General features: G+C 39.4%; 1 protein-coding gene across 3 annotated transcripts in view; it reads left to right on the forward strand.

Annotated features, from left to right (window-relative positions):
• The window catches only part of slco1c1 (solute carrier organic anion transporter family, member 1C1), a 68,425-nt gene that overhangs the window by 31,577 nt on the left and 22,472 nt on the right, over window positions 1-14,376 (forward strand). For all 3 annotated transcript variants that reach the window (XM_057838314.1, XM_057838315.1, XM_057838316.1), the window contains exon 3: window positions 4,097-4,238. In XM_057838314.1, coding sequence (XP_057694297.1) covers window positions 4,097-4,238 — 142 coding nt within the window. The remainder of the gene's footprint in view (window positions 1-4,096; window positions 4,239-14,376) is intronic.

Below are 14,376 nucleotides of genomic sequence, written 5' to 3' on the forward strand. Positions count from 1 at the left end.
GGTCCTGGTTTTTGTTCCAACAGATCCAGCACAAACAGTTCAACCAATGAGGTTTCTACTAACATAAGCAGCACCTGATTGCAATCAACTGATTACACTTGTAAGAAACCAGATTGGTGAAAAGGTATTTGTCTCGTTTGGTTGGAATGAAATCCAGTACCCCCTGCGGCCCTTTGAGGACCGGTTTGAGACCACTGCCCTAGAGGGTGTTCTCAAAGACTGGACAAATAATTACTGAGAGAAGGAGCCGGATCAGGCCGTCCAAGTTGAAGTATTTAGTTTTCTTGAGTGCAAATTTAAAATAAAGCAAGGAGTAGCTTATGTTTGTTAAAATAAAGCAAGGAGTATCTTATGTTTGTTTTGTTCGCTGCTGATGTTGCAGTTACTACTCACTATTTTTGTTATGATGAGCATGTTTGATTGTTGTTGGTTGAAGTTTAATTTTGTTGCTTGTTTATTGATTGGAGCCTTTTTAATATTCAATAAAATAAGTAAAAACCCTTTTCTTTGCTTGATAATTGTTGCTATTTGCAGTCAGTAGAGGGCAATGTGTAGTTCACCAAGTCATTTATTAAAATGTATGCTAAATTTGTCGTAAATATTTAAAAGAAAAGCTAAAGTTAAAAGAGCCATTTGAGAGCCAAAATGAGCCGGCTCTATTCACTGAGCCGATTCAAATGAACCGGATCACCGAAAAGAGCCGAAAATCCCATCATTAACGTGAACACACAAATCGATGCTGACCAGCTCTCACCAAACGACGGACTGATGAAAATACTACAAAAATGGCTACCGCAGTACTTCCTTCCTGTCAAACGACTGTTATAATAAAAGCACGAAGGAAAAATGCACTTCGTGAAATATTGGACAGAACATTGACCATTGTTTCCAATTTAAAAACGCGAACCATAAATATGCATCGTGGCTGTTACAAGCCTCACTAACGCGGGCTGCAATATTAGGTGTGCATCCGCCTTGAGCTCTTGAAGACTTCTGGTTTCAGGAGAGGATAGCGATGAAAATGCGCGCTGCAAATTCTCCAAAGCAGTATTTTGTCCACCGTATGTCATATCCAGCAGAGAGTAACCACAGTTAATATACTGTAGTTCCCTGTTCTTCACAGGGAAGCGGTAGAAACTTTCCTTTGTCCATTTCTTCTGTACGTTATCACAACTTCTAAAAGCACTTTTCACCATGTTGATGTGCTTTCGTGAACCTTCAGAAGAGCAGATTTAGGTGAACACGAGTGGCCATAGCACTCCTCTCTAGCGTGGTGTCATTACGCATATAAAAGATAGTCCCGCAGAATTAAATGAATTACGGCATTGTTTTGGCTGCTGGGGATTTTTGAACATTGAGCTGCGTTTTGAATTTATTTGACTATGTTAGATCGGTGAATATCGCTTTTTATTAGCATGCTAAGTGTCCACATTGACTTGCATTAGCATAGTCACTCAGGAGCCCTGAAAATAATAATGAAAAAAAAAAAAACTAACTAACAATACAGAATATTTTGAAATCAACTCCACAGACTGATTAACTCCCCCCACCCCCCCCACCCCCAAACTCGAAGATTAAGCCTGATGTCAAAAATTCTGAACTACCGCTTTAAGAACCAGTTTTCACATAATTCTGTTAGTTAAGGTTGTTACAATCTAGGGGTGATTAAATATGGCTCAACAGCTTCCTTCATTTCAAATCTCAAAATGCAACAAGCAACTGTGAACGTCATACACTAATAATTTAAACATGTCCACTTTACCAATATAGGCTTGCCTAGAACTGAGGGGTTGATCTAAAATAGTAAATTATGCTTTTTCATTAACTAATGTTATGAAAAGGACTATAGAAAGGAGCCTACGAATATGATCTGTTTTGTTCATCTATGTTTTTCATAGGGTTTTCATCACATCCTTCCTCACCAAACTGATCTGAGAATTCCTATATAGCAAAGACGTAGGTTTGCATCGGGATGGAAGGGACATAACACTACCAACTTTTCAGAATGCTCAAATTGCCCTCAACAACTTTTAAGCAACCTTATTTACATTATATAATGAGTTAAGTTATATAGGTAATTTAGATTGTCTTCCCATATGTTGTTAGGATAGAATTGACCCTACCATTATTAAGTGAAATATTTTCATTGTTCAGACTTACATTTCCCCCTTTTCAATCGCTGAATGTGCCGGTCCATTTTTTCCCCTCAAACGCACGTTTGATTGCCTGATGACTTGACCCCTCCAAACTACACAGACACACACGGGCACACACACACTCACACAGCCCCGACAGATTCATTTCGAACACATGCCGCCCCATTCGAAGAGGAGTGATATTGTTTTTTTTCGGCCAGCAGCAGCCAATCTAAGTAATGTAATAAGACGCCAATGTTGTGGAGGTGGGGGACACACCACTAATTTTACTACTGAAAGTTAGACCTGCATCAGAGTTAGCATAACATTAAACTGTGTGAATTATGCTAACGTGCAAAAGTACTGCAGTGAGACCAGCCTCCACAAGGAACAATGAAGTCAACCTAGCCGTCCCTCATTTGGATCATTGTTTGCTTTGCTTTTCAGCATGCACATCGTTCGTGGCACGCCAGACCCACTTAGAGTGTTTGTTGCCAAAAAGCTCAATCTTGGTCTCATCTGACCAAAGCACACCGTCCCAGTTTAAGCCCCAATACCGCTTGGCGAACTTCAGACGTTTGCGTTTATGATTGTGAGTGAGGAAAGGTTTTCTCCGTGCATGCCTCCCAAACAGCTTGTTGGCATGTAGACAGCACCTCACACCCACTGTGAAGTATGGGGGTCGGTCAGTGATGCTGTGGGGCTGTTTCGCTTCCAAAGGCCCAGGGAACCTTGTTAGGGTGCATGGCATCATAAATGCTTCGAAATACCAGGACATTTTAAATCAAAATCTGTTGCTCTCTGCCCGAAAGCTGAAGATGGGTCGTCACTGGGTCTTTCAGCAAGACAATGACCCTAAACATATGGCCAAATCTACACAGAAATGGTTCACTAGACACAAAATCAAGCTCCTCCCATGGCCATCTCAGTCCCCAGACCTTGTTTTGTTTGCAAAAGGGGGTTGTACAAAGTATTAACACCAGGGGTGCTAATAATTGTGACACATATTATTTGATGTCAAATAATTATTTCTTTTTGTGGGATTTTTTTCCCCACTGAATAAATGCACTTGTATTGAAGGTTGGATTTTTCTCTTTTTTTCCATTAAGGTCCCATATTATTTGAAAAAAATATATATATAAGAAGCTAAAAAACACATCTTAACCAGGGGTGCCAATAATTATGGAGGGCACAGTATACAACAGTACTTTGAGTACATAATGAGACTCATGGCGATATGCAGTTTGTGCTCAAAGTTGGCTGGGCAAAAGTAGCAAAATTGCCAGTAGTCATGGTTGTTGTTGTTATTGTTATCTATGTAAGACGGCGCGCGCTCGTGGGAGGACGCAGAAATTCAGGGGGAACTATGACGGCTTAGATAAACCAAAATGGTGCAGTGTTGAAAATGGAATATACCGATTTGAACGTTTTTAACATCATTTTAACCAGGAAAGTCAGTTTCGGTTCAAAATAGATAAATCAAAGAGCCTTAGTATGATCACTTACCTGTTAACCTTGTTTCACAGTATGAAATTTACAGTTTGCTTTTACAGCATTCACCTGTTACTACACACTGGCTAAGCATTTCCAAAACACTGTTTGGTGTTTGATACATAGTTGCTTGTGGTGTGTCTAAAAAAATAGCAACATTCCACGCCTTAATGAGTCATGAAAATCATTTTGAATGGGAGTCACAACATGGTGCCACGAGGCAGAGTATCAGTTTCTGACAGTATGATAGCTGTTGGCAAAAACATTACTTTTTTTTCTGTATAAGGAAATACAATTACGGTTTCAAATATTGAGGTAAATAACTTTGTTCTGAAAATGCACTCTGGAGATAGTTTGCCTTCTTTTGCCAGTTCTTCTTTTTTGTGTTTATTTCATGTGAACAAATGCTCTGGTCTATCTTAAAGCAAAGCAAATTTATTTATCCTTATCCATTTCCATTGTCCTCACAGATGTTTTTGGTGGCTTTGTCCTTTGCTTATTTTGCAAAGGCTCTGTCAGGGAGCTACATGAAGAGCACAATAACTCAGCTGGAAAGGCGCTTTGACATTCCGAGTTACCTAATAGGCATCATTGATGGAAGCTTTGAGATAGGTGAGTTTGGTTGCTTGTCATCACTTGTATACCTCTGTGTCATAGCTATGTCATTCACTCACGACACATTTCTACTATTTTGCAAAATGAATGGGTCACAAAGTTATTTTAGATACAGAGAAAGGATTTCATGGGCTTGCATGTGTTTGACAGATTAGAACAGAATCTAAAGAGACATTATTTGCTTCCTGTGTAAGGCTTATACTACTTCACATTATGTAAAAGACATTCCCTAATCATTTCAAAGATCTATTGGGGAATATTTGCATGGTATCTCGGGAGTGCTATAGTGTTCTCTTCTAATGATTTACCATAACAAATGTGTTAGTGGAGGCAATATTTCCTTTTACCTTACCATTGATATTTTTCACTCAAAATTTGAGTAAGTTATGATTTTTGGCAGAAGGTTAACAATAAAATAAACAATACAACTACATACCAAGGTGACTGCTGCTTACTTGTATGGCTGGTATGTGCGCAGTCAGATGCTTTCTACAGTAATGGTACACCCTGCATTAGTTATTTATTTCCTTATTTGCAAGCATGTTGGCTTATTGTACAAATGACTAACTCAGTGGAGATCAATCAAGTAGAAATGAGACAAAATATTCCCTTTTCCTTGGCTTCATCATTTGGTTGCGACCTGAAATATAATATGTTGCAAACAGCTGTATTGTGTCCATGGGCGGAAAACACTCAGGTGGCTCAAAGTTTACGTCTGATACCCTCAATTTGGCATTTCAGATTGTCCAACATGCATGTGTGATGCATCATTGGAAAGCTTAAAATCTCTCTTTTGGAGAAGAAAAAAAAACAGCACCTAAAAAGTAAGTCAAATCACGTGACCTAAAAATAGACATTTTTGAGACGATTGAAAAATCCTCTAAAGGCGCATATTTTGTCATCCCCCTATGCCCATTTGTTGTACAATGAGGAAAATAAGTCGTTGAACATCCTGCGATTGTGCAAGTTCTCCCACTTAGAAATGACGGGTTTGAAATGTTCATGGTAGGTGCTTGTCCAATGTGAGAGACAATATAAAAAAAAAATCCTGAAATCATAGTGCATAATTTTTTAATACTTTATTTGTGTTACACTGCTGCAAATAAGTATTTGAACACCTGAGAAAATAAGTGTTAATATTTGGTACAGTAGCCTTTGATTACAATTACCAGAGATCATTTGACTTTGAATTGAATTTTAGAAAATGTTGCTGTTTTTGTAAAGAAAATTCGTTTTTGCACCATGTTAACGCTTTCTCTGTCAAATTTTCCGTTCCAATAGCAGCTTATTACAAGGTGTCAGGTGGCGACCATGTTATTAACAACAAAAACTTTTTCAACATATGTAGAGTTAAATACGTTATTGTTTCAATATGTTTCATTTATTTTTAAAAACAAACAAAAGTCTACCAAAACACCTCCCCCCAACACCACGGGGTGCTGCAGTACCCTCAGCTACAGTTCAAAACAATAAATAAAATACTCAAGTCCCCATTCTGTTTCAGCAGCTTTAAACTCCATTCAATTAATTTAATGTTGTGAATCAACAGTTAAAGTTGTTAAAATTGCTCCCGTTATTCCATAATTTTCCTTCTGTCTACTTTCGACATGTGAAAGTTTTAAAACTGTTTTAAAGATAGATTCAAGTCAAGATGTTGGCAATTTAGGAGTATTTTAGATAAAAAGTTAATCAGGTTCGCGTTGAAGGTTCGATACAACAGCCTTCCAGGGAAGTGTACTGCTTTAAGATGGTGGCTGTTTACTAACGCCGGCAAGTCTGTCATTTCGCATCTAGTTTTCTATACACGTGTTGCAAACGCCGCCGAGTCTGTCATTTGGCATCTAGTTTTTTTTTTATACACGTGATATCTACAGTGCCTTGCAAAAGTATTCGGCCCCCTTGACTCTTGCAACCTTTCGCCACATTTCAGGCTTCAAACATAAAGATATGAAATTTAATTTTTTTGTCAAGAATCAACAACAAGTGGGACACAATCGTGAAGTGGAACAACATTTATTGGATAATTTAAACTTTTTTAACAAATAAAAAACTGAAAAGTGGGGCGTGCAATATTATTCGGCCCCTTTACTTTCAGTGCAGCAAACTCACTCCAGAAGTTCAGTGAGGATCTCTGAATGATCCAATGTTGTCCTAAATGACCGATGATGATAAATAGAATCCACCTGTGTGTGTAATCAAGTCTCCGTATAAATGCACCTGCTCTGTGATAGCCTCAGGGTTCTGTTTAAAGTGCAGAGAGCATTATGAAAACCAAGGAACACACCAGGCAGGTCTGAGATACTGTTGTGGAGAAGTTTAAAGCCGGATTTGGATACAAAAAGATTTCCCAAGCTTTAAACATCTCAAGGAGCACTGTGCAAGCCATCATATTGAAATGGAAGGAGCATCAGACCACTGCAAATCTACCAAGACCCGGCCGTCCTTCCAAACTTTCTTCTCAAACAAGGAGAAAACTGATCAGAGATGCAGCCAAGAGGCCCATGATCACTCTGGATGAACTGCAGAGATATACAGCTGAGGTGGGAGAGTCTGTCCATAGGACAACAATCAGTCGTATACTGCACAAATCTGGCCTTTATGGAAGAGTGGCAAGAAGAAAGCCATTTCTCAAAGATATCCATAAGAAGTCTCGTTTAAAGTTTGCCACAAGCCACCTGGGAGACACACCAAACATGTGGAAGAAGGTGCTCTGGTCAGATGAAACCAAAATTGAACTTTTTGGCCACAATGCAAAACGATATGTTTGGCGTAAAAGCAACACAGCTCATCACCCTGAACACACCATCCCCACTGTCAAACATGGTGGTGTTAGCATCACGGTTTGGGCTTGCTTTTCTTCAGCAGGGACAGGGAAGATGGTTAAAATTGACGGGAAGATGGATGCAGCCAAATACAGGAACATTCTGGAAGAAAACCTGTTGGTATCTGCACAAGACCTGAGACTGGGACGGAGATTTATCTTCCAACAGGACAATGATCCAAAACATAAAGCCAAATCTACAATGGAATGGTTAAAAAATAAACGTATCCACGTGTTAGAATGGCCAAGTCCAGACCTGAATCCAATCGAGAATCTGTGGAAAGAGCTGAAGACTGCTGTTCACAAACACTCTCCATCCAACCTCACTGAGCTCGAGCTGTTTTGCAAGGAAGAATGGGCAAGAATGTCAGTCTCTCGATGTGCAAAACTGATAGAAACATACCCCAAGCGACTTGCAGCTGTAATTGGAGCAAAAGGTGGCGCTACAAAGTATTAACGCAAGGGGGCCGAATAATATTGCACGCCCCACTTTTCAGTTTTTTATTTGTTAAAAAAGTTTAAATTATCCAATAAATTTTGTTCCACTTCACGATTGTGTCCCACTTGTTGTTGATTCTTGACAAAAAATTAAAATTTTATATCTTTATGTTTGAAGCCTGAAATGTGGCGAAAGGTTGCAAGGTTCAAGGGGGCCGAATACTTTTGCAAGGCACTGTACCTTTAACCAAAATCTAGACCCTTGTTGGAAGCGATAGAGAACATTTAGAGGCTGTTACTTTTGCAAAAGGAGGATCAACCAAATATTGATGTAATATTTCTGTTGGGTTACCCAAATTTATACACCTGGCTTCTCTTGTTTAAAGAATTATTACACACTTCCTGTAACTCCTATAAACTTTTTCCAACTTCTCAAATATTACTGTTTGACTGTTATATGATGTACGGTATCTAATTGAAATTGTTGGTCCAAATAATCAATGATTTATAAAGACGAAAATTATCATGGGTGCCCAAACCTTTTCATACCACTGTATACATATACTGTACATACATATTGCTGAGTTAGCAAATGACCACAATGATTAAGATCTACTCACCTTATTTTCAGACGTATCTTGTTCCACTTCACGATTGTGTCCCACTTGTTGTTGATTCTTGACAAAAAATTAAAATTTTATATCTTTATGTTTGAAGCCTGAAATGTGGCGAAATGTTGCAAGGTTCAAGAGGGCCGAATACTTTTGCAAGGCACTGTACCGTAGCATTATGTGGACATAGTTCGTAGCGGCTGTCGGCAGCGGTCAGATTTTGTCTTTTTTATCTAGCGGCATGTGTTGAGGCAGAGCCGTGAGTTGAGCATTGTCATTACCCGAGTAATGACAAGCATGACATTTACTCTGAGTCCGTTCCTCATTACTGTCTCGAAGACCGAGCTGTGTTTTAGTTCTGCTTTACTTGACATATTTCAATAATCGGAATTTGGATGTTTGTGAATCATTCTCGAATCTTCCACGGCCGAATCACGAATAATCTAAGAATCGGAAATTTTGCACACCTCTACTAAATATACCTCTAATTTACAAATGCATAAACAATCATATTAGCTCAAACAAAAACTTACCTTATGTTGGTTTTAACAGGGAATAGTTGGATCTAGCCATGTTAGATGAGTTTTGTCCTATTGACTGTTGCCACTAGAGGGCAGTGTCTCAAGCGAAATAAATAAAACTAAATGCAAACACTTTCACAACAAACCATTTAGACGCTACTCTAATTAAACGAATCCTCGAAGTGGCAAGATTTGATTCAAAGCTTTTTTCTCATCGAATAACTCCAGTTAATTAATGGTTGTAGTATTACATATATGTACAGTATACGGCGGAAAACACAGACAAAACTGAAAAAGCAGTTTCTGCTCTTGCACTCCTCTTTGAAAGAAACTGCTGTATTTTAAGCCAAAACAACTGTTGTGTTTGATAGAACAATATGTCTATATGCTGCCATAGCAGATTCATGGCGCATTACGCCCCAGAAATATTTTTAATTTGTCCGTTTTACCCTTGAAACCCCAGTTTACAGTCGTCGCGCAACCACCTTTGTTTCAACCCAGCCATGAAATGAAGTTAATTAATTAGGGCCCGAGCACTAAGCGTGCGAAGACCCTATTGTTTTGCAAAGGATTTTTTTTTTTTTTAAATTATTTTTTTTCAGGGCAAATGAAAACGGCCAATTTGGAGGCCTGAACATGCACGAAAAGTCACCAAAATTTGCACATACGTGCGAAAAATTGTAAATTTCGATAATTTTGCAACGTTGCAGAAAAATATAACAAAATGGCTCAGTGGCGCCCCCTTGAAATTTTAAAATTGGCCTATAACATTAGGGTCTGTCAGCGTAGAGTGATGAAATTTGGGGGGTCTATACCTTGTCCAAAACCGCTCCAAAAAAGCTTTTACACCCATATTCCAAACCCAACAGGAAATCGGTTATTTTGGATCAAATATGAAATTTTTATCGATTTACAGGGTGCACATTTGAGACCTTTTCGCCGAGGGAGTTAGTTGGATCATGTTCAAAATTGGTGAGACTGTTCAGGAGACATATGAGATCTTAAGTTTTTAAAATGGTGCGTTTTCATTCACGGGTCTGACCTGGGCGTGGTGCCAAGGTCGGCCATTTTTTCGGCAAAATGACAAATTCAGTAAATGACTAATAGTTCCTTGACACAACGTTCAATCTTTTTCATATTTGTCATGTATGTGCGGTATCCCACTCTTAACACGAGTGCATTGAAATATTACCCATTAGGCCTAGCGCCCTCTAGTGAGAACAGGAAATGCCTTTTTTTACGAGACAGGTTCCTCCTCCAAGGGAAAAAATTCTGTTGACCTCAAACCTGCATAAGGGGAGCCTTAAGACCTGTGTTCAGGTGCCTGATGAAAAATATTGAGGTTTCGTTGAGGCGGAGGGGTCCAAACAGGAAAGTGAAAATGACCGTCAACAATTTGTCACGCAAAAAAACTTTGAACAGTCATAACTCAGCAGATAAACAACATATCTGCGCCAAACTTCCCGTGCTTGTTGAGAGTCATACCCTGAAGGGTCTTGTAGGGGTCATTTGCATCAACTCTACAGTGCCAACTAGTGGCGACAGAAAAGAGTTTTAAAAAAGGCCTTTCCTATTGGGTTTTTTCAACGTAGAGCAATGAAATTTGGGGAGTCCATACCTTATGCAAAACTGCTCCAAAAAGTCTCTTGCACCCATTTTCCAAATCCAACAGAAAATCGGGTATTTTGGATCGAATGTGAAATTTTTATCCATTTGTAGTACAGTTTACATTTGGAGGCCTGAACATGCACGAAAACTCACCAAATTTTGCACATACATGTGGCTTTGCGTGTATTTCGATAATCTTGCGACGTTACAAAAAAATGTAACAAAAGGGCTCAGTGGCGCCCCCTTGAATTTTTCAAAAAGGCGTTTCCTATTAGGTTTTTTTAACGTAGAGAAATGAAATTTGGGGAGTCGATACCTTGTGCAAAACTGCTCCAAAAAGTCTCTTGAACCCATATTCCAAACCCAACAGGAAATCGGGTATTTTGGATCGAATGTGAAATTTTTATCAATTAACAGGGTGCACATTTGAGACCTTGTCACAGAGGGAGTTAGTTGGATCATCTTCAAAATTGGTGAGACTATTCAGGAGACATAGGAGATCTACAGTTTTCAGGATGGTTTTCATTCATGGGTCTGACCTGGGCGTGGTGCCAAAGTCGGCCATTTTTTCGGCAAAATGACAAATTCAGTAAAAGACTAATAGCTCCTTGACACAACGTTCAATCTTTTTCATATCTGGCATGTATGTGCGGGATCCCACCCTTAACATGAGTGCATTGAAACATTACCGATTAGGCCTAGCGCCCCCTAGTGGGAACAGGAAATGCCTTTTTTTACTAAACAGGCTCCTCGTCCAAGGAAAAAAATATATTCTCCTGAAACCTGCATCAGGGGAGCCATAAGACATGTGTTCAGGTGCCTGATGAAAAATACTGAGGTTTGGTTGAAGCAGAAGAGTCCAACAGGAGAAGTGAAAATGACTGAAGCCATTTCGTCTCACCACAAGTTTTGAACGGTCATAACTTCTACAACATATCTGCGCCAAACATCTCGTGCTTGTTGAGTCATACTCTGAAGGGTCCTGTAGGGGTCATTTGCATCAACCCTACAGCGCCAACTAGTGGCAATAGAAAGTCACTCATTTTTCTAATATATGTCCAGGTCTTTTCAGGTTGATCATTGTAGTTTCAAGACCTTTTGAAATACTTATTTTACGGCCCATGTCCACATGTCTCTGTCTGTTGCCGTGACGACCCTTTATTCGCTCCTTTTTTGTAGTACTCTCTCCAATAGGGGTTTTTATCTCTTAGGTGTGTGAATGTAAAGAGGCGACTTTCGAGCATGTTAGGTTCTAATGAGATGATTAGAGAGGACGATCTGCCACCACCTGACCTGCACACTGTCAGAGTTGCGTGACGTCCGAGTTGCGCTAGATTGCGAGGGCCCGTTAAGTCCTGCTTGCAGGCCTAGTTATATTTGTTATTCAAAATATCCGTCATTTTTAGCTTCGAACATTAATTGATGTCTAATATTTCGTTTAAAAAAAAGCGACTTTAAAAAAATATTCCCTCGCATATTTTAAACTTTTAAACAAATTACGTCACAATGAAAATAAATGACGTCTCTAAAAAAAGTCACGGATATCTACCTCATAACTAGCGCTTAATTGTTTTTTTTTTTTTTTGTTACTGTCACATTTCGATCCAAAGAAAGAAAGAAAAAAAAATGTTTAAAAGGGTAAATATATGAAAAAGAAAATCTCGACCACTCTTTGATTGCGACCCCTGTTATATTACCATGTTTCACCCATAAAATCCCCCAAAAATCCAGCTGTGGCCATTCACAACTGTATCTTGAAACTGAGTGATACATGTTACATGGAGTTTTTGGATCGAAACATGGAGTTTTTGGATCGAAACAAGGTAAGTGCGCGATAAAGTCGTGGCGTCTTTAATTCTGCTCTCGCGTGCTCCCACCTCCAGTTATGGTTTTGCTGTTTAAAAAGTTTTTTTTTTTAAATGCCCTCCTGTTCTAATTTTTTCTACCCCCAGAAAATTGAGCTTTTAAGCTTTCAAATGATGTATCAGACATGATTATAGGACAATTTTGAAAGTTGGCTAAATTGGGGATCTCAGAGCGGAACTTCAAGTCACCTGAGTGTTTTCCGCCATATATTAATAATTCTGTAGAACTGAAGTTATTTAATTTCAGTTATTCAATTTGAATTTAGTATTTCCTGCAAATTTTTCTTTCATAGCAGAGGTGTACTAACACTTTTCCGCACGTGTGTTGTCTTTCCCTCCATCTTAATTAAATCACTGGTGTTATAGTGGCATATTCATTCGCCTTGGACAAAAGCACAAGATCAATTCCCACTCACTGACTGTGTGAATGTGACTTCAAATGGTTGTCCATCTCGTTTTATGCACTGTGACTGACTGACGACCAGTTCAGGGTGTCGACCACCCTTTGCCCAAAGTCTTCTGGGATAGGCTGCAGCACGATGAGGCCATGGTGCGACATGATACATTTCATACAAAAATTGAGAGGGTAACCTGTAGCACCCTGAAATGGAATTATATAAAAGTAGTTCCGTTTCCACTGTGAAATATATTCACGTGGTCAAGGCAACCAGCTACTTCTATAGGATTGTTGCCAGGGAAACAAGGTGACAGGAAGAGCAACACACATGCAAAGAGGAACGGAAGGTTCCACTGTTAAGAATAGAGCACTTGGGATGAGAAAGACAAAGGAGAAAAGGGCTTATCCGTCCGTCCGTCCATCCATCCTCTATACAGTGAACACCTGCATATACCGTATGTGGTTCTGAATTTGCAACTTATCTATTTTCAGATTTTTGGTGGAACCTTTCCTCCATTCCTCGAATAATATCTATCATTTGTTTTTTTTGTATGCGGCAAAAAAAGTCGGAATTTAGTTGTTTTTGGAGCAAAATACCGTTTACGGTACAGTGACATGAAAGAGTTTTGGCATATGCAGGGTGCCTAAACTTTAGTATATGTTTCCATTCAAGAGCACATGTGGCATGCATATTTTGCAACATTGAGTTTGCCAAACCCAAATGCCAGAATACTTGGATACTTTAAATGAATGTTTTAGAGATGTCTCGATCCGATATTTGGATCAGATCGGACGCCGATATGGGCAAAAAAATGCGCATCGGTATCGGATCGGAACACAGGAAAAATTCCGATCCAGACTTCCGATCCAGTTTTTTTTTTAAAGTCCGGTCCGGGTTTTCCAGCCCACCACTTTACATAATCCATTCCAGTTTTTGCTTCGGTTTCCCTAAAATCCGGTCCGCATTTTACGGCACACCTTCAACACACTACATTTACACTACCGTCTCCCAATTTACCGAGAGACTTTATCGGTAAAAATGTCAGCTGTGTTGGATCATTTCACCTTAAAGGACGACAAAGATGAAGAGAGCAGAGAGCAACATATGCCACAATAAAGTCAAGCGTAGTGGTAAAGCTGTAAGTTTTAATACAACCAACCTAATCAAGCATTTAGCGAAATACCACCACAAACAATATGAGGAGTATGTTAAGAAAACCGAAGACAAAAAGAAAGGTCCTACGCAACTAACACTGGCAGAAACTTTTGCTATGCGTGACAAACTGGCACTCGAAAGTCCCAAAGAGTCATTGCCGAAGAATTCATTCTGGATGACGAGTCGTTATCTCACGTGAGTAAAGACGCACCATCCAACATGCGATTCGGCCGTGGAAGATTCGAGAACGATTCACAAACATCCAAATTCCGATTATTGAAATATGTCAAGTAAAGCGGAACTAATAAACAGCGCGGTCTTCGGGACGCAATGAGAAATTGACGGCATTGCGTCCCGAAAGTAAACATAACTTGTCTTAGACCCGGGTAATGCCAATGCTCAACTCACGGCTTTAGCTCAACTCATGCCGCTGGATAAAAAACACAAAAATACCTGACTGCTGCTGACAGCTGCTACAAACTACGTCAACGTCGTTTTACTGGAGATAATAGATATCATATGTATATAGAACCAGATGCTACACGACAGACTCGACTGCGTTAGCAACATTGAAGCATTGAAAACCAGATGCGTCAGTAAACAGCCGCCATCTTAAAGCAGAAAGACTTCCCTAGTAGGCTGTTGTGAACCTTCCAAGCGAACCTAATTAACTTTTATCTAAAATACTCCTAAATCGGCAAAATCTTGACTTGAATCT

Source organism: Corythoichthys intestinalis, chromosome 6 (genome assembly GCF_030265065.1).
Source record: "Corythoichthys intestinalis isolate RoL2023-P3 chromosome 6, ASM3026506v1, whole genome shotgun sequence".
In the NCBI taxonomy this organism is placed as follows: domain Eukaryota; kingdom Metazoa; phylum Chordata; class Actinopteri; order Syngnathiformes; family Syngnathidae; genus Corythoichthys; species Corythoichthys intestinalis.